Genomic DNA, 19,375 nt, shown 5'->3' with positions numbered 1-19,375 from the left:
TAGCTGTAGTAATACTAGGCTACCACACTAGTGTCACTCTGTGCACTTCCTGAATACAGGAATAGTAGACATGTTGGTTGGAGTTCCATCTTATAGTAGCTCCAATTCGCTCCACGTATGACATCTAAGAAGAATATGACTTTTTTAACTTTGATAACTTCAAAACGTGCAGTCTTGGCGCCTATGACTTTTAAAGACTAGCGAGCCGTTCAACTTCCAACCACAGATGACCTTGCTCACGACTATAGTCTGGAGAAGGTCAGGAGGCCATGGTCGGCTATGTGTGACAAAGCTTATGTCAGCATCTACTAAGCCAAGAGATGACAGATGACGTGAAGTCGTTGCACCAATGACTTTGTAAAGACTAGTAAGCAATCTCGCCGACCAACGTCCAACCACAGATGACCTTGCTCACGACTATAGTCTGGAGAAGGTCAGGGGGCCGTGGTCGGCTACTATGTGTGACAAAGCTTATGTCAGTATCTACTGAGCCAAGAGATGACAGATGACGTGAAGTCGTTGCACCAATGACTTTGTAAAGACTAGTAAGCAATCTCGCCGACCAACGTCCAACCACAGATGACCTTGCTCACGACTATAGTCTGGAGAAGGTCAGGGGGCCGTGGTCGGCTACTATGTGTGACAAAGCTTATGTCAGTATCTACTGAGCCAAGAGATGACAGATGAAGCACAGTGTACAAACCAGCTGATGACAGCGATGAAGTCAACCGTTTTATATCCAATCTTCGCCTGTCATCTGTTCCACGATCACAAGAAGACAGACTGGCAGGGTACTCATGAAATGTCCAAAAACCGTCTAGTCCTTTACGTGCCCGAACTCCGAACAGCTAGCTTATCAGAACCAAGTAACGGGTCTTCCATCGCGTTTAGAATGCAAGAATACGGATATGTCAGTGGTAAGACATTATGGCAGGTGTAAATGGCCTTCTGGGGTGCATGGTGGTAAAGACTATACGGTCCGATGAACAACTGTGTTGGTGAAACAGACATTCTCGCTGATAGGAGGGAAAATTGGTTGGCAAAAGCTGACAGGGATATTCAACACGAAATAGAGATATGTGACATGACATGTGTTAAGATCGTCTGAAAGTAATTTCTTTGGTGAATTATGTCATAAAGTTTGCTCTAACTTGTGCCCAACTTGTACTAACTGTACTTTATCTGCATAGTTTAACTAGTATTCTGCTGGAGGTACCAGCCGTGTATATGGGAACCACTTTATTTCATTACGACCCTGTTGTCGGCACCTCACAGAAATGTTAAATTAGTTGATAAATCAATAGCCAAAGAAAAACGTTTCTCAAATTTCTTATTTTAAAGCATTTCTTGCTGGATATGAGACAGTGTACCCACTAAGAACTTCTTAATAATATATTGAAGTAAATGCGAAATGATATAATGTGATATTCACCGTCACAATAATGCTGCGTCATACCGGCCAGCAATGCGATACGCAATGAGAAACTTTCAGTGGCAATATTCCGCAAATATACTGATCAAACGGTTGTAAACATTCATCAATAGCGTATGTGGGCCCTCTGGTGAACAGATGAAGGAATGGCGGAGCTTTACAAAATTGGAATGAATTTCTAGAGGTTTTCCCAGACGCCCCAGGGGAGTTGTACATCATATGTAGTGCCAGGGAAAGAATTAGTGTCGTCTGGAGAAACATTACGTCGTATTTGTAGGACGGTACCCGTGGGATAGGAAAGGGTCGCTGTAGGGGCAGAGCTGTACGTTCGAGTTTGAGTTTATTTTGATCCAAATTCATAATTGATTAGCTTGTCTTTGGGCTAAAATTCCACATGCTGCAACGTCGATGTGACCTTATCTGGGTTTGTATGTCATTTGACTTCGTAATTGGAATATCATGCAAAAATGATAGTATGACTGAAAAAAAACCCACAGAAAACACCAAGAGATTCATTTTTTATCTATGTCATTCGTTGAGTTCTCGGAAGGACGCAGAGCCAGATGCCCAGTGTTTAAGGAGAGACACTCCTCGAGCACGTTAAAGATCCCACCACACTTACGAAAAGAGTTAAGGGTGTGAGTGAATCAGTTATAATATTAAGTACAAGTCACAACAAAAGAATACAGATACATCTTTGCAATATTGTCATTGTCAAATTACTGGATATTGATCCTGAATGTTCAGGCTTATAACTGCATATTTCTGCCTTCCCTCCTCCAGAGCTGAATTTCCTGGTGTACGCGTCCGGTGACACCGGGGAGGTGGTCCGGCTCACGCCCGGGCGGGGAGGCGTGTGGACCCGAGCAGCCATCGACCGCGGCATCCGGCCTGTAGCCGTCGACTATGATCCAGTAGAACAGGTGATGCAGTCAAACAGCGCCAAATAACTCGGTTATCCTTCTAGTACAATGCTTAAATTTCTTCTAACACAAAGGTATACTATACACGGATACAATTTTCTATAAATCATGAAGAAGGCGACAGTGGTCGTTGAAAATTTCAGTAATCGTGTATACCTTTGTAATGGAAGAAAGTTAAGCATAATGGTTACTACCAACACAGATGAACTCCCATGCTGATTTGGTGGTTCTTCTATCAGTGTGGGATGCTCAATAACATTGCAAGAATCTTTATTCAAAGAATTATATCAAAGGGCCTTCAAGTCCTCTATGTTGATGATAAGAAGAATGAAGACTTTTTTTGTACATTTATGCCGAACTAAGAGCTAAGGGGATTTTCCTTTTCAACTTTGTTGCCCCTTCCCTACTATGAGACTGGATAACTCAGTCGACCGTAGTTTTTCATTTGCCTGGCCAATGTGTGCGCCAAATATCTGCGAATTCGGATCAATGCCTGACACTCCCTCATACACTGACAGCTGTGGCATTCGCCCACCTCGGGTTTAGTTCAGGTACATGTACGTAAGCGTGACCCTGCTGCACCGATTCAAAGGCGGCACGCTCTCTCAACTCCGTACACATCCGAGGTGACCCCAGCTGACCTCTCGCGAGACCGTCATCCATATGCATCACGGCTTCCTGTCAGAAACGTTCCTGACTATCAGAGGCTGACGTCATCAGAGTTGCGTTGCGCAGTGATAGTGCCACCATGAAATATTTGAGAATACTCCTCTTCCTTGAAAGTTTTTGCCCAATCTGGAGACTTTCGGGGTTAGAACGAACAGGGAGGGTCTAAGCATTCCCATTTTAGTCAAAACTTGTTCAGTTCAGCAGTTTGATTGGCATCGTTTGTGTGAATGTGCATCAAATATGCTTGAATGTGGATTATCGCCTTCATATCCCTGTATCATAATCATATTTCTTACTTCAAACAGTTGAAGCATGCACAAAGTTTAGTTTTCAGTATTCCCTTACCCTCAAAGCAGAGGTTGCTGGGAAGTTCTGCACTAGAGAGCAATTCCCATTCATCCATCTTCTCAGTCTTGTCTTTTCCCCTCAGACTAGTTTCAGATTCAATCCGTTTCTTAAATCTAAGGTACGGGTGATCTTCTCTTCTTTACAATGCAATGTATTATAAAACATGATATCTGCAATATATAAAGTGCCATAAACATAACTATATCGGCAAGATATCGGTGTCACGACGCAAAAATCAGTCAGTCATTTCCAACGACAACAAAAATCCAAAACTTCTACATGGCTTATGCTGCTATTCCAACACTGTTACCCCAGGACCTATGGTTGTCTTCACCCTATTTCGATATTAGCATCTATCCTGTCTTGAGTCCCTGAGACAAGTTTCAATTTCGATCCGAGTTTCTTTAATGTAAGGTATGGGCGGCCTACTCTCATTTGCAATAGAACGTAATAATACACAATAGAATATTTGCAATGCACAAAGCTCCATAAACATAACAAGATCGACAAGATATCGGTGTCACAACGCGAAAATCACAGCCATTCATCTTAACAAGCAAAAAAAATCAAAAACTTCTACAAGACGAAGCTGCTACTGCGACACCGTTACACCCCAGGACCTATGATTGTCTACACCCTGATCTGATATTAACATCTACGTACCCTGTCTCGAGTCCTGCGGCACAAGGAAAACCACAAAGAAGATGATCCACCTTGAGGCAATGATGTGACAAGTAGCTATCTTCCCCGCGCCGCCATCATCAGTCATCCGGCTGAGGTACAAGATTTATGGACGGACTGACTAGAGACTGATGGGTGAGAAACTTCTAAAACATCCCCCGGGGATGGAATAAGAAAGATGGCGGCCTTCCCTGTCTTACCCCTGCTTAGAAAAGACAAGCCATCTGTTGCCGAACACACGACTCCATGTTGAACACCAGTAGACAGCTATTGACGGCTACAGTATATCTTTGTAAAACTCCTGTGCGTACATACGGTCGTCTACACAGCACTCAGCAGGGCAACCCATGTTACGTTTTAGCATCCAATTTCATTTCCTAGAGCTGTTTAGTTGCCCACCACGACGTGAACATGGCACTATAACTCATTTTTACAATTCTAGTACCTGTAATGTTTGGCCATGGTGAAATTGTGATGTCTCGTGTATGTGGGGTACTCATACTAGTCATAGCAAGTATGGACTTTACTTCAGATGAAGGCCATCGTATGCGATGGAAATTACTTCTAATGTACAAGATTATAACCTCCGTGAAAAAAAATTGAAAGGTATTGTTTTAGACAAGTTTGTGTCAGCGAGCGGGTTTGTGCTTCCTGACACTTGTTGTCAGCATTACTTAAGAACCTCAAGATGGATCGTAATGGTATTTGGAATGCCGAGAAAGGTGTTGGGAAGACAAAAATCAAGGTCGATTTTGGGTCCCTTGGTGTGTGACCTTGGTACTGCAGCAGAACTTTTGGGTTTTGTTTATTTCGTCCTGTACATGCTATGGTCTTCGTATTCTTGTTCCACTAATTCTGACTATCTAATTAATATAAGAGGCGCCACACAAGTGTTAGGGCATACATAACAACCTTGTCCGTTATAGTTTCTATATCATTACTCATTTACAAGGTCGTCCTTCCATGCAACGTTCATATGGGTGAGCGACTGCAACAGTTTCGGTCCTCCACATCTCCACAACGCTTCAGGGGGAAAATCTCCGCGGCGTTGCCCTGAGGATTACTTGCTGACGGCGCGTCTCACAGTAACAAATCACTCGGAGGACCACATCGCCTTTCTTAAAAGCATGCATCAATCTTAGGGCAATGTATAAAGACGTGCGTTCTTCTGTGTAATCGTCCTTTAAAAACATTCGCTCCTCCCACGGTGGCAACATTATTTCCTGTTCTAATTTGCTAAAAGTAGTACACGGTTCTGTATCTGTATAACCGGTAAAACCGTCCTACGGCGTAACATACCATCTTCTAACATTTGAGGAGGTAGGAAGAAAGGCGGATCACCAAAGGAAATAAGCATCCTCCCAAGTCTTTGGAGTGATGAGAAACGGAGATTACCTGGAACGGAATAACGAGGGAAATGTTGACATCCCTCGTTAATATAGATTATGAGGGATTAAGTCTGCGTTTTTATGGTCTTAAAGAGCAATTAATTACTCGTCGTGTGTCTTAGTCTCTGAGGGAAGTTCAGTCTTTCCACGAAAGCACTCTTATTAGATCTCGTCTTGGGGCAGTTAGGGACAATTCAGTTGAAAGAATAAAGAAGAATGTTTGGAGGAGGAGCGTTGAGATGACTCGATTCCAGATCCCGTTTGCCTATTCTATTCTATTCTCTATTCTATATATTCTCTATTCTATATATTCTATATATTCTCTATTCTATATATTATTCTATATATTCTCTATTCTTTATTGTCTATTCTCTATTTTATTCTATTCTATTCTGTTTTATTCTATTTCGTTCAATTTTGTTCTATGTTACTCTTTTCTGTTTCATTCTATTCTAATCTATTCTACTCTATTCTATTCTCTATTTTTTTTTCTTTTTCTTATTTTATTTTATTCTATTCTATTCTATTCTGTTCTGTTCTGTTCTAATCTATTCTATTCCGTTCTATTAAGTTTTACTCCATTCCATTCTTTTCTATTTCTATTTTTTTCTATTCCATTGGTTCGACCAGAAAATAAGAGTGACGCCACAACCTTGGCATTGACCTACGTATCCCCGTACAGTAGGCAGCGTGTTACAAGAAATATCCTGCCCCAGCAGCTTAAGTAATTGCGAATCTATCAGTCCTTTACCAGGACGTGATAAACTGAACAGATGGCCCTATTTGGAGTCATACGTGTCTTTGCGTTTCAGATTCACACATTTATAACGCTAAATATGATAAGGTGGGATCATAATGCTTTGTAATACTGTAATTGCCATATCCGGTATGTCGTGAGGCCCCCTTTCCGCTAGACGGCGATCGCCGAGAGACCGTACAGCGACCAAAGATTGGATTCGTGTCAGCCTTGTATTCTAATGGAATACGATGCACGATACAAACGTACAGTTCAAAAGACAGCAAAAGACACAAAACGTATTGAAAATACAATTGAGGTCTTGATTCCAATTAGACGGGGTCAGGACATCTCGGTTGGGGTTGCACCGTCTTTCGAAAGGGACGTAAATTATGGGTCTCGTACGTGTTCAAGGAGGTGTCTCGAGAAAGTCAAAGAGACGTGCTAGCAACCCTTCCCTGTGAAAATGTGCTGTTCGTCCGTTGTTTCGTCGACGATGACCAAAACATCACATCATCATTTCAGGACCGGTGTGTCCAGCATAGGGTGATCAGTGCAATGGGGAATCTGAAGCTCACTGCATGGAATTCGATATTTTCAAATATGCTCGGATAGGACGTTAGATGGACGTCCCGTGTTTGGGGAGAGCCACACCCCGAGCACGCAAAAGAACCCACCACACCTTTCGAAAAAGATTAGGGCCATGCCCCGGTGTGCGATGGTCCAAATCCTTCTGTCTGGAGTTGGTGATTCAGTACAAATCACCCGGATGGAGGCCTGGCGAACCTCCGTCTCGTATCAGCCATACGGTGATTTACACCATTCACCCGGACGGGAGACCTGGCGCATCCCCGTCTTGTATGACAGCCAACGAAAGGGTATGTCACCCCGTAAAAAGGGCGGTATAACCCCGTCGTAGCGAAAGCACGTCGACTGATGATGATGATGATGATGAAATATGCTTAAATATGCTTAAAAATGCTTACAAGCACGCTTAAAGATTCTGTTTCTTCACTCGAATGCAGAAAAAAATGGAACCTTTAGGCATGGTTTAGATTATGCCCAAAGATTGGATTTTGTACAGTAAAATGCTCTGCCACAGATCAGTGGATTCTTGAAGCCATTAGCTATAGGCACTACAAAGAAACCAACGAAGGAACGAACTAATACAACATTTATAGTTGCCAGACTGGTGTGGAGAAAACGTCCGTGTCGGCTTTTAGAAATTGACTTTTTGGGCTTTAGGACTTGTACTGAGTTTGAACTTGTTATCTATTTGTGCATTACGTAGCACCGTGTACGTAGCGTATCTCTGGATTATATTGTAAACTGGGGCACCTGAAAACGGGTAGATGGACCTGTGTGTATCTACTGGTAACATTTCACTCTCAAAAAAGATATTGCTTACTCTTAAAGGGAATGACAGTCATGGACTATATCAGACAACAACACGGACATCATCATTAATTAGAAAACGATTCCCACACACCTGATATGCCTGTTTGCTGAAATTGCTCCGCGCAGGTTGGCGGAGAGTAACGATCCTCTTGGGAAATAAGTGCAACCAGATTAAACGACGCCACTTCATATTAACAACCAGCAATTAAAGTTGTCGTGTTACGGAGATTTACGTCAAAATTATACATCCACAGATTGTCTGATGTTATAATCATATCTTTACTCGAGTTCTTATCATAATGGATAGGAATGTCATCATTGTTGTCTATTGATCTATATTTGATGATTACATCTGGATTAAACTAAATAGTATAATGAATGTTGGGAAATAGTTTTGAACCCCACCGTTTGTCATATGTTCGACGCCGTGCTGTGTTTACTTCACGACTCCATTTTACGCGCAGCGTGTAGCCGGGTCTCTCCTGATTTAGATTTATTGTCACACTGCAACTTTATGTACAACATTGCGTCTCGCTTGTGCCACAGGAGCTTAGCCTGGAGTCCAGCCTTCTTAGCTCTAGTCCGCTACCTAAGCTCTGCTCCCCGCGGACTATAGCTAAGAAGGCTGGACTCCAGGCTAACAGGATCTGTCCAGTGGTTACTGCTTTAAAGTGCCTGTGACCACAATGGCACCAAACAGTTCATAATCATCGTGGTTACATTATGCAGTTAAAATATATGATATTTGCTATACATGCTCCTCAAAACAACGTTTTCGTAAACCGTTATGCCTGGTTTCAAACTGGCTGCTAGGTTTACTGTCCACGAGGGAATTCAATGCATCCAGACCTGGAAATATGGTTTGTAAGATTCGATGTGCAAACATCAGAAGGATGTATATTCTATTTTATCAACGTCTATGTTCATTACATGTTGAAATATTGTCAGGAAATTATGTATTTTGGTGTGATCAAAAGATATAGATGCGTGGGTTTCGATTTAGAAAATTAACCAAGCATTTCCTCTCTTTTCAACCTTACCTGATATAATCTACCTTAGTCGTCGTCCATCGTCATTCTTCTGCATGCATGCTAGCATTGTCGTTTATTAAAACCCAACATCTGACTGAGAAAGGACAAGAGATACTTATAAAGACATCTGTATAAAATGTCTTTGACACGTTCCTATAAATGAATTGTCCCCTGGTTCTTTGTTGATATCATCTACCTTAGTCGTCATCGGCCGTCGGTATTTTGGTATGCATGCTAGCATTGTCGTTTATTATGCCCAAATTCTGACTGTGAAAAGACAAGAACTACTTATAAAGACATCAATATAGAATGTCTTTGACACGTTCCTATAAATTCATTGTCTCCTGGCTCATCCAACCTGTCGCATTAGATAGTCTGCTCATCACTAGATGATTACATGCACGACAGGTATAAAGTATGGGGGAAAACCTGCCAACCCGATAACTCCTCCTCAACAAGATTAAGTACCGGGAGGAAAAAGACAGATATGTGGGATCATTCCCCGTGCAGTATGAATATAAATACCTCCATTTGACTGAAGAATGGGCAAGTTTGTCGAGAGAAGAATGGTTTCATGCAAATACAGCACCGCTAGGTATTTGAGGATCTTCAGCGCACGCCAGGAGGTCTTCTACTGTTATTATTCTACAGTTAGCAACGAAATTATTCATACCCCTCATATATTGTCATTGATGTAGTTCTGTGAAATGTGGTTTTGGTTCTTCTTTAAACTTATGGTAAAGGTTATGAACTTTGATGAAAATGATCAAACAGTATTGCCTCCGATGCAGACTCCTCCCGGCTCATCCCGGCCTTCCCAGCCAGCAATAAGAAAAAAATGTAATAGCATAAAATTGTAACTTGAAAAAGAAAACAGCCTGGAGGAGTCTGCATCGGAGGCTACAAACAATATTTGTGAAATTTCGTGGTCAAGACGTACTTTATCTTTTCAACTTAAAAAGTTGCAATGTACGGAATTATCTTTTTGTTCCCTTTTTTGTCAAGGTTCCCAGTCATAGTTTTGAAAATGACATTAAACATCGATTGACTACTAAATGAATTTCTAGAATCGCTCCAAATTCTGCAATGCAACATTCCATTCTTGAGAAAAAAACACATTCATAAGTGGTATACAAATGTATATGATATACACGTATCGGTAGCCGCATCTATCGCATGTATCTTACGTGTAATACTGTAACTATATTTATTTTGGCTGGGATTCAATGTAGAAAATTCGGATATTGTTTTGGGTCAGTCTCTCTATGTTTGTGTTTCCAATTTTTTGCAGTCAGAGTAACTCAAGTACCTCTTCATGGATTATGATGATATTTAGAATGTGGGTAGATGTTGTAAAGACAAACGTCAAGGTCGACTTTGGGCTCCCTGGTATCTGACCTTGGTACTGCAGCAGACCTTCCGTCTTTGTATCTTTTGACATTGATGGATAATGGACTTGTTTTCTTGTTTGATTAATTAGTCGAATCATTCCTTTTTGTTACCATTCCTCTCCCTCTCTCCACAGAGAGTGTACTGGAGTGACGTGGAAAACAGGTGCATCAAACGTGTCTTTCTGAACGGAACCGGAAGTGAGGTCTTCATGACAAGATTCATGGGTACAGTGGACGGTAAGACTCTCTTCCTCGCTTTTTACATATGCTGATAGCAAGGGGAAATGGAGAAATCTATGGATGGATGGATGGATATATGAAAAAGAGTTCCGCGACTTAATTCAAAGTCTCAAACAGAATTGGCCCCTGTAGTTAAAAAAAAACGGGTAGGGGGCCAAAACTACGCCACTTCTTCACGAGTACGAGAACTACACTGCATCTACCATAAAAAAAAAGAAAAACATCCACCAACATAGCATGTCCAGAACTTGTGATGTCATAAGCTCGGCTGTATTACTTTTGAAAGCCGCTAGAGGGGCCATAATAAATTCATTTCTTCATTTTGAAACACTGGCCAACACATCAAATATCATTAAGATTCATCCACAAGTTATGCTGTTCCCAAACACATATACAGACACACAAACAGACGGATACACAGGCACACATACCCGAGAATATGATCTCCTTGGCGAAGGTAACAGACAAACGAGGTAACGATAGAATGAATGAAAGTTCCTGAAATCTCTTCATTGGTTGATTCTATCACCAAATCCCCAGAAAGGTCTATTCAAGTCTGTACTCTCATACATACATACACTCTGACCTCTAAATGTCTTGCTGGTGGCAAAGTACTCTTTTAAATGCACTTGTAAAGGATGCATCGATCCTGTTGCCAATCACCTCTCAGATTTCAGTCTGCAAAGTTTAATGAATAAATAAATAAATAAAAGTGAATCGATGAACTTGGCTGACGGAAATGATTTTACACAATTTAGATAAGTGATGCCCTCTATCAAGATGACGAAACAATGCAACTTTGCTAATTTTTGCTGTGTTTCATTAAGATCACCAGCTTTTATCAACACTGCAAACATTAAGAAACATATAAGTTGGTCTAAGCGTTAGTATGTATTAGAATAAGAGGGGGGTATTGATTGATTTTGTGCCATGTGTTTTACCCTCACGCATACTATTACATATGTACATGTTTGGGTGTGAGTAAACTTCCTAGGTGTTGTTGGGATCTCCCAACCGTGGACTGGAGAAGGTCGGGAGGCCATAAGACAATATAGAATAAATTCATCGCACAACAATTGTGCATGGTACAAAGTATGGCATCTACTGGTACATAACTACAATTCTATAAGACTTATCTACCGAGTACAAGATTGTGTAGTATGGGGTGAGAATGGGCTTTTACCATCATTTAAGGAATTTCTAACTTGTAGACATTAGACGCATAACATAACTGTAACACATATGTGTGACACGGTTAAAATCATTATGATATGATAAGCAGAAGAACTTTATTGCACGGCAATTTTGCACGGTACAATGTAGGCAACAACTATCAAAACATAATACAAAGTAGAGGTATAGAATGAAAGCTGGACATCCTAATTACTAATACAACAAGGGCTAGCATATTTCTTTGATATAGTGTTGCAATCGAGTGGGGCAAATAATTAGTTTCGGTATTTTTTTCTAATGACAAAGCAGGCTTTTATATATTTACCTATGTTTGCATTGTTTGGGCTGTTGCATCTAAAGATATATTCAAAGCTAATCCAATCTGAAACCTGTGGAGTGACATATGTCTGACATGATGTACCCGCCACCTGTTACCTTTCACAACTAAAAACTGGGTCAGTCTCTCACAGCTCGATCAATAAACAATCTACCATCAACAAGGTCATAAAGGCTTCCGATAGTCGCCTAACGGCCACGCAGGCAGGAGCAGTTAGTCAATAAAGACATGAACAAATAGATTTTCGACACGTCAAATCAAGCGAAATGCAAATATGTCTCTTGGCACTTAACCCCTGATAGTGACTATCCATTTCACGAGAATCAGAGCATGTCATAACTGTCTATCAGTGCCTAGCTAATGTTTACACTTTGATGCACTGATGATGAAGTGGAAGGTGGTCAACGAATGTAGATTTTCTGATGATGTATATGTTTTGGGGGTAAGAGCTCGAAAACTTACCACCTGTTCCCTCATCCAATCCACATGTATGTGGAGAATATCAATATAAGAAATAAACAAACAAAAAATCTCTGACTAGTTGAAGTGTGATCGTTCCATGTGGCATTTGTGCCACCAACCGTACATATTTGCAGCTTTGTCGAGTTTTATGTGGCTCGGACGAAAGTAAACAGAACGGTCGAACAAATGAGAAAGCTGTTGAAACTGACAACAGGGCAGCAGGGAAATCAAAGGGTGAAATTTACACCTGCAATTTACTCTGTCAGACTACAAGGGTACGTGTTTCCATCATAGCAATACTCCATGGAGACACATAGGGCTTCACTATGCCTCTCTGATGATACACCGTTACGGCCAAATGCGGACATACGTTTAAGTGCATTTTATCAAGATACCATCAACAGGGGAAAAGAAGAACGAGGCACCATGGTATTTTCCCACCTATTTGGGTAATACGGAAACTTCGTGATGTTATTGGTGGATTGTCATTGATGATGATGATGATGATTTTTATTCATTAAGAAGCTCGCGGATTATGTTGAAACATAGTCCGAATTCCGTTCTTACATTCATAAATATTGCACAGCCAATATTCATTAATCTCAGTTGCAGTTTACACTCTCTTACCACTAGAGGCTGCGCCCACTGAGCGGCCAAAGATGTGACAGATCACTTATCGAATTATCGAACAGATAAAGAACAAATCTTTTAACGGCTTCTGTGTTTTGTTGCCATTTGAATCACACAGCGGTCTGGTGGAAAAGGGGCCTTACCCAAAACAGCTATGACGCCATTGAACATACGATCGTCTGGGTTGGCTCTTCAAAACACGATTAGCACCGGCCGCCCGTCCACTCATAGATATGATAAAGGGAATATCTCAAAAATTGTCTGCCCTATCAAAGGCGGAAATAAGCTTTCAATTCGGTTTTACTGCTACCTGCAAAACGTATTACCACAGACAGCAGGCCCGCAGGCGTAAAATAGATGAGAACGTCTCTCCCTCTTTAAACTTCAGCTGATTTTACGGCCAAACAGATAGGGTCTGTACGAGGCGCTAACTTCCATACGGGTCAATGTCATGCTTCAGGGGTCGAGCTACAATTTCATTCCGCGTCTTCAAACGGCTGTGTGAAGTTTTCTTATGGTAACGCGGTTTCCATTATGAAATAATGAAAAATTAAACTTTATTCTTCAACTCAACGAAAGTTTGACTCAAACGGAATTTTCGACCAAATCTCTCGGTCTTCTTCAGCTATCGGCTGACCCAAGTGCTGTAGACACGTGATTTTTACGAACGTGTGACGTCAGCACTGGGTCAAAGGTCGTCGGAAGTCGGTTTCGCCCCCGTCCCGCTCGAGAGGCTGAATGTTGTTTTCTGTTATGCTCACACTGAACTTTAGAGTCCTAAACTCCAGAAGGGGGTGTTATTGTTCAATATAAATGATAATATTAGGAAGTAAAAAATGCGTACTCAAGGGTCACAGAAAATCTAATTTTGGTCGCTGTACGGTCGCTCAGCGATCGCCGTCAAGTAGAAAGGGGGGCTTAAGCCCCTCATCTCACTGGACCCGCGGCAGGTTGGCGAATCATTTTATATTTTGTGTGTTTTTCAGTCTTTTCAGTCATACTTGTACATTTTGCATGATATTCTCATCATAAAATCAAGGGTAACACAGATCTAGTTTAGGTCGCAGCGAGGTCGCCAACGTGCCGCGGCTCCAGTGAGAGGGGGGCTTAAGTCTAGACATTGAATATTCCATTACGCCTTTAGCTGCCTTTGTGTAACTTTACAGTCTCTGTATGGTCTATAGAGGATGAAATAATTGGAGCAAGACAGTGTAATGACATCACTGACCTGCATTGCCGACGGTAATAACAACAGGCTTGTATATAACGAGGCCGGAACCATATAATGAACACAGGTTTCTACACAGTTCGATACACAGAAACAAGGCTTTGTTTTTCACTCGTTAAAAAGGGTAAAGATCGGTATAGGTTTTTGGTAAATTCTTTCCACTGAATGCCCACAATGTTTGCTGCCATTATATTTGACGTAGAGTGAAAAGAGTTTTTGTCGCTGCTTATTGATGCGTTTCCAAACGCAAAGTATTTACTTTGCGACACCTGTGCAATGTGAACTAGAATTGCCCTAAGAAAGGTGACGTACTGTCACTGAAACATCAGTTGAATGAATCACATTGAGTGAAAATAGTATTTTTCTTTCAGTGACTTACCAACCTGATGAAACTATATAAGGATGTATTTGACACACTTTCTACACATATAGGTTAATACTGTCATATCCAGACGGTTATTGTCCAAATTTAATTTTCTGCAGTGACCGTTAGAAACCCGTTATGGCTATGTTACATGATGCATGGAGACGACTAAAAAGTCGTTTTCTTCCAACAAGTAATCAGACACAAAAATGGTAGTCCTACAGCAATTCCTTACAAACAACTTGTTACAAAATTGGACCAGACAGCGGAAAACTCAAACCCAACTCCGTAGCCAATAGGAAATGGGGTGCCAAACGGCTACTTCAGTGTGCTTAAGTTTAAGGGCCACGGGTTAATGTTGAAATAAAGTTTTTTATTGGAATAGTAAGTTGACAGGAGTACGTAGGAGCCTCTGTAACCCCTCACGAACCCGAAAGGTAACGAGGAAAGGTCATTTCAGGTGCATACTTCTTGGACCTACAGTCACCCCGCCCGCTTCAGAAAATATAGTAACATTTCTTCAAATTGGAAAGGGTCGGTGGTCTAGTAAACATATAGGTATATTATATAAGACTTAAAACCTCTCCTCTATCAGTGATTCTGAGAATAATATGATAACTTTTTTGTTAATCCATACCCAAAGGGCTAATTGCAAACGAAGCAAAAGTGGTGAATAATAAGGGTATAGTTGAATTAAATGTAAAGAAACAACAGTTCTAAGTCTATTTCTGCTTACAATCAAACTATGATGGGTTTAGATTTTAGTTCTGCCTGCGGTGGGAGATAGGTTGGTCAACATTTTGGTAGATAAACAGATTGGATGAGTTTTTGCTGATGTTTTGATATCTTTCATCTATTTGCAGTTGAACAAATTGTGCGCCATCTCTGTTCAATTGGCTTTCACGACCAGGTCGTCAATGGAATTACTAAGAAGTACCTACCTTTGTTGTGTAATTATCACGCTACACTGTTTTACTTTCTCTGGTCTTGTACCCACTTTATTGAATTGGTGGGCTTCGCGGTTGAAACTTTCAGATTAAATCAACCGATCACTGTAGCCACACGATATCGATCCTTTCTGCAACCATGTGTATGTCTTCATAGACAGTGATATACCCAATGGGCACCCCACACGAATCAAGTGGATCTCAAAATAAAACAAGAGTTTTAAGACCTCATCCCTCCGTCAAAAATTTCTAGTTTGTCGTATTCCTTGTTTAATTGCAGTATATTAATTAAGCAAATATGGTTTTAATTGTGTCCATTGATCACTGCATATCACTCTACGCTGAATGTGATATATGGAAATATATGCCTGCAAACACACAAGACAAACATACAGATGGCCTCTTCCGTTGACCCCATCATCGGACCTGTCATGCCCGATACTTCCTGTCACTCCCGCCAGTCTGACCTTTGCGGGGACACCATATTCCCACTCCACATCCTGACTCTCTACTGACAAGTGCAACCAAATAACTACGGACACACGAGAAAACAAACATCTAGACACACCGAAAACAAACCTCTGTACATGGAGGTAATGATTAGGAGAATATAAAATTGGACCCATCAAACTTTACTGCGTTAGAAAAAAAGTCTTGCCGTCTGTTAGATTGTAAAATGTAGACATATTGGAGTCTAGTTTCGACCACTCGTTTTGGGTCAGTTATTTTATATGAAAACCCATCACTTTTTATGCGGAAGTAAACATTGCAAGCAGCGCCATCCACGACAGTTAGTTATGTTTAATCTATATTCCACCATGCTTAATTCCCCACACGTGAATTATGCACAGACTAACTAACCCTATCTGACATGTACTTGTGTCCGATTCGATTTCTAATGATGGGATTAAGTGGATGATGAGAGTTTACCCAAACTTATTCCAGACAAGACTTTATCGCATGGTTAATACATGTATGCTTGCATCTTGGTGGAGAAAAACAAATTAGCTTATGGAAAAAAAGTTATTTCTTGTGTAGCAGCTTGATTATGCCACACGTACTTGGAGAGCATTTTTTGCAAACTTTACAGGGCGCAGTTCCGTTCCAAGTGCACACAATTTAAAATTCAAAACACTTATCTACAAATAAGTCATTACATCTGGGCACCATGTTTTTTCGGCGTGTATGTTTGTCTGTTTGTTTGTTTGTTTGTTTGCTTGTGTGTCCGTGATTTGAATACAGTAGCGTGACAGGAAATGAAGGAGATAATGGTGTAATCGCAGGAAGTGGAGGTTGAATTTGAGGTCAAAATGGTCCCACGAAGGCTTGTATCCACTTGCTTGACACCGACAGGAAGTTAGGTCAAAGGTCCCAGAAATGTTTAGAAATAGGTTAGAGCCTTGAGATATCTCTTTCCTGTCTCTATCTCCTGCTACATGGATGGGCATGTCTGTTGCCTTGTGAAAGCCAGTGGGAAAATGCATTTGACAGAATCACTAATTATAAGAAATTCACTATACGCATGAAACAAGACTTTTGGAAAAACTAAAGATATCTCAGACTCACGGTGATATGTACCTTATGTTCCTTGAGATGCTCTCCAACATGATTCTGATGACTGACTGTGTATATCTACCCTTTAGGCCTCTCAGTGGATGTACCGAACAGACGGCTGTATTTCTCCAATATGAACTCAGTCCGTGCCGGGACATGGATCAGCTCCTGGCAGCGGATAGAGATGGTGGGACTCGATCGCCGGAACCGGAAACGCGTCATAGAGACCGACCTCGGGAAACCTCGGGCTGTTGTAGTGCACCGTGGGTGAGTCTGATGTCATGATCAATTGTGAGGCATAAAATAACATTAGTTTTGGTAATTAACACCACGTGATATTTAAGTGTTTGCAATGTAGTACCTTGTATAGATGCTTCCAAGCAATGACTTTATATAATGTTCCAAGTTGGCTGTGATCATAATAAGCCGGTTCGGGGTTTAAACTGCACATGAGCAACGGGATGCCTTGTGGGTTATATGTCAGAGTTGAAGGCCTCTGAGACTAAAACAAAAAAAGTCAAAACACGTCTCGACATCAGTAAGACCTGTTTACAAGTAAATGCCTTAACCTTTGGCATACTACCCAAAATGCATCTCACTGCGCATGCGGGGTATAAAAAGTGAACCGGCTTATTTCATAATATTCCATCATCTGCTTGGTGTATGATCATTATCAATTCATCCTCTTTAACGAGTTGAAGCGTATACAAAGTTCGGCTTCCAGTATTCTCCACTATACATCTTTTCAGACAAGTCTTAACAAACTGAAACAAGTTTCAGTCTGGATATGGTTCTTTAATGTAAAGCCAAGGGCTGCCTCTTCTCCTTTTGGCTTCTGGAGACTAAAGAAGTAGTTTGAAAAGTATGGAAAGAACCATAGGGGCTTGAACATGTCCCGTGGGCATGGGCGGGCCCTGATTGGCCAAGAGTAAGTCGAATTTTAAAGACATCAGTAATATGAAGTCAGCAGTAATTATGCGCACAGACGGCTTGTTAAAGCAGGCCCGAATCCAGCAGGGTTAAGTTGGGGGTTAACGACGCTCGATAGACAGATAGAGTCATTGTAAGCCGTAGATCCCGGATATTGATAAATCCTTTGAAATTTCATCGTGTCCAGGTGGTGGTTAAAGCTTTGCAATATGCATTTTTTGAAACGTGTCTTCTGTCATTTTATTATTTTTATTTATTTATAACACAACATTAACACTAGAAAGGCCGTCATTTGCCCCTGAGCGAATACAGCATGTTTCGCCAATACCCCTCCCCATGCAAAAATGGGCTGTCACAAAATAATACCTGGGTAAATTGAAATATAATGAAATAACTAGTACTACAAAAACAAAAAATTGGAACAGCCCATTTTGTCAGTTTGCCAGGCTTACCTTTATTCTAACAAGAAAATAACATGTTTATTCTAACTATAGTTGAAATTGTGACGGCTTTTATAAGAAGACAAAACAACAAGAGCTTTTAAAAAAAGCTGGCGTTTCGGCTACGTTTATAAGTGTGAATTGTCTTTTCCCTTTACTTGAAGTAAAATCTGCCAGAGGAAGTCACTCAAGGGCTGTTCAGTCTATAAGAAAAATTGTCATTTTGGGAAATGAGTACTGTTTTAATAGAGAAAGGCAGATTGGGGAAAGCAATTTTGAAGTTACGTCACTTAACTTAAGTGCTTTTGAAAAAGCTGGTCTTGGCCTACAACTTGTACTTATTTGTAAAATGTATAATAGGCTCATTATAAAAGCTATCAATGTAATTATGTACATGGCACGCAATAAAACATAAAATTTGAAAAAGCACCATTGAATCATCAGCACTATGGTAATTAAGTGAAATAGAAGTTCATAACAGCTAAGGTTCTATCTAAAATGACTACCAAATGTCAAACAAATCAACAGCTACCTCATCCGTATTATTCTGGTTTCCGCATTTACAACATTTCTTCCTTATTTTCCTGGGTAATTTTGCTAAAATTCATGAAAATTCCCATAGTTTTGTGCCGAGGGGCGCCACTTTCCACGTCCGTGTTGTCTGAATGAAGTCGATACTGAACAATGGAGCATTTGCTACTGTAACAAAGAATCGCTGTTTTGCAAACAACAACAAGAGCCTCTGTTTACATCGGGGATAGAAGTTTAGTGGCGAGTGTTTTGCAAGAATCATCTTACCGCGCATAGGAGCCGCTGCACGGTATTTTCCATTACAATGAACAGAAAAATTCGAATGCCGGGTTTGGAATCTATGAAGTCCTGTTCATAAGACAAAGGCCTTGTATACAGTGTTTCCGCCAGAGGGGCGTCTTCCCGTCAAATGACGGCCTTATGTCGCTTTGGACGGCCTGAACTCAGACATAGGCCGTCCTCTTTAAAAAAAAGACAAACTAAATGCCGAGAAATCGGGGAAAAAAATACGAGAGGTCGGCATAATTTCTTTGTTTTTCTTT

The 19,375-nt window shown here is 40.9% G+C and overlaps 1 protein-coding gene across 1 annotated transcript in view; it reads left to right on the top strand.

The window, feature by feature from the left end:
• LOC136428873 (low-density lipoprotein receptor-related protein 5-like) overlaps positions 1 to 19,375 on the top strand; it is a 78,692-nt gene that overhangs the window by 37,280 nt on the left and 22,037 nt on the right. Inside the window, exons 3-5 of the mRNA XM_066418682.1 lie at positions 2,216 to 2,355; positions 10,132 to 10,234; positions 17,022 to 17,199. Of these exons, the coding sequence (XP_066274779.1) occupies positions 2,216 to 2,355; positions 10,132 to 10,234; positions 17,022 to 17,199 (421 nt within the window). The remainder of the gene's footprint in view (positions 1 to 2,215; positions 2,356 to 10,131; positions 10,235 to 17,021; positions 17,200 to 19,375) is intronic.

The sequence above is a fragment of the Branchiostoma lanceolatum genome, chromosome 2 (assembly GCF_035083965.1).
Source record: "Branchiostoma lanceolatum isolate klBraLanc5 chromosome 2, klBraLanc5.hap2, whole genome shotgun sequence".
NCBI lineage: Eukaryota > Metazoa > Chordata > Leptocardii > Amphioxiformes > Branchiostomatidae > Branchiostoma > Branchiostoma lanceolatum.
Note: the sequence above shows the minus strand (reverse complement) of the source record. Positions and strands in the feature narration are given on the sequence as shown.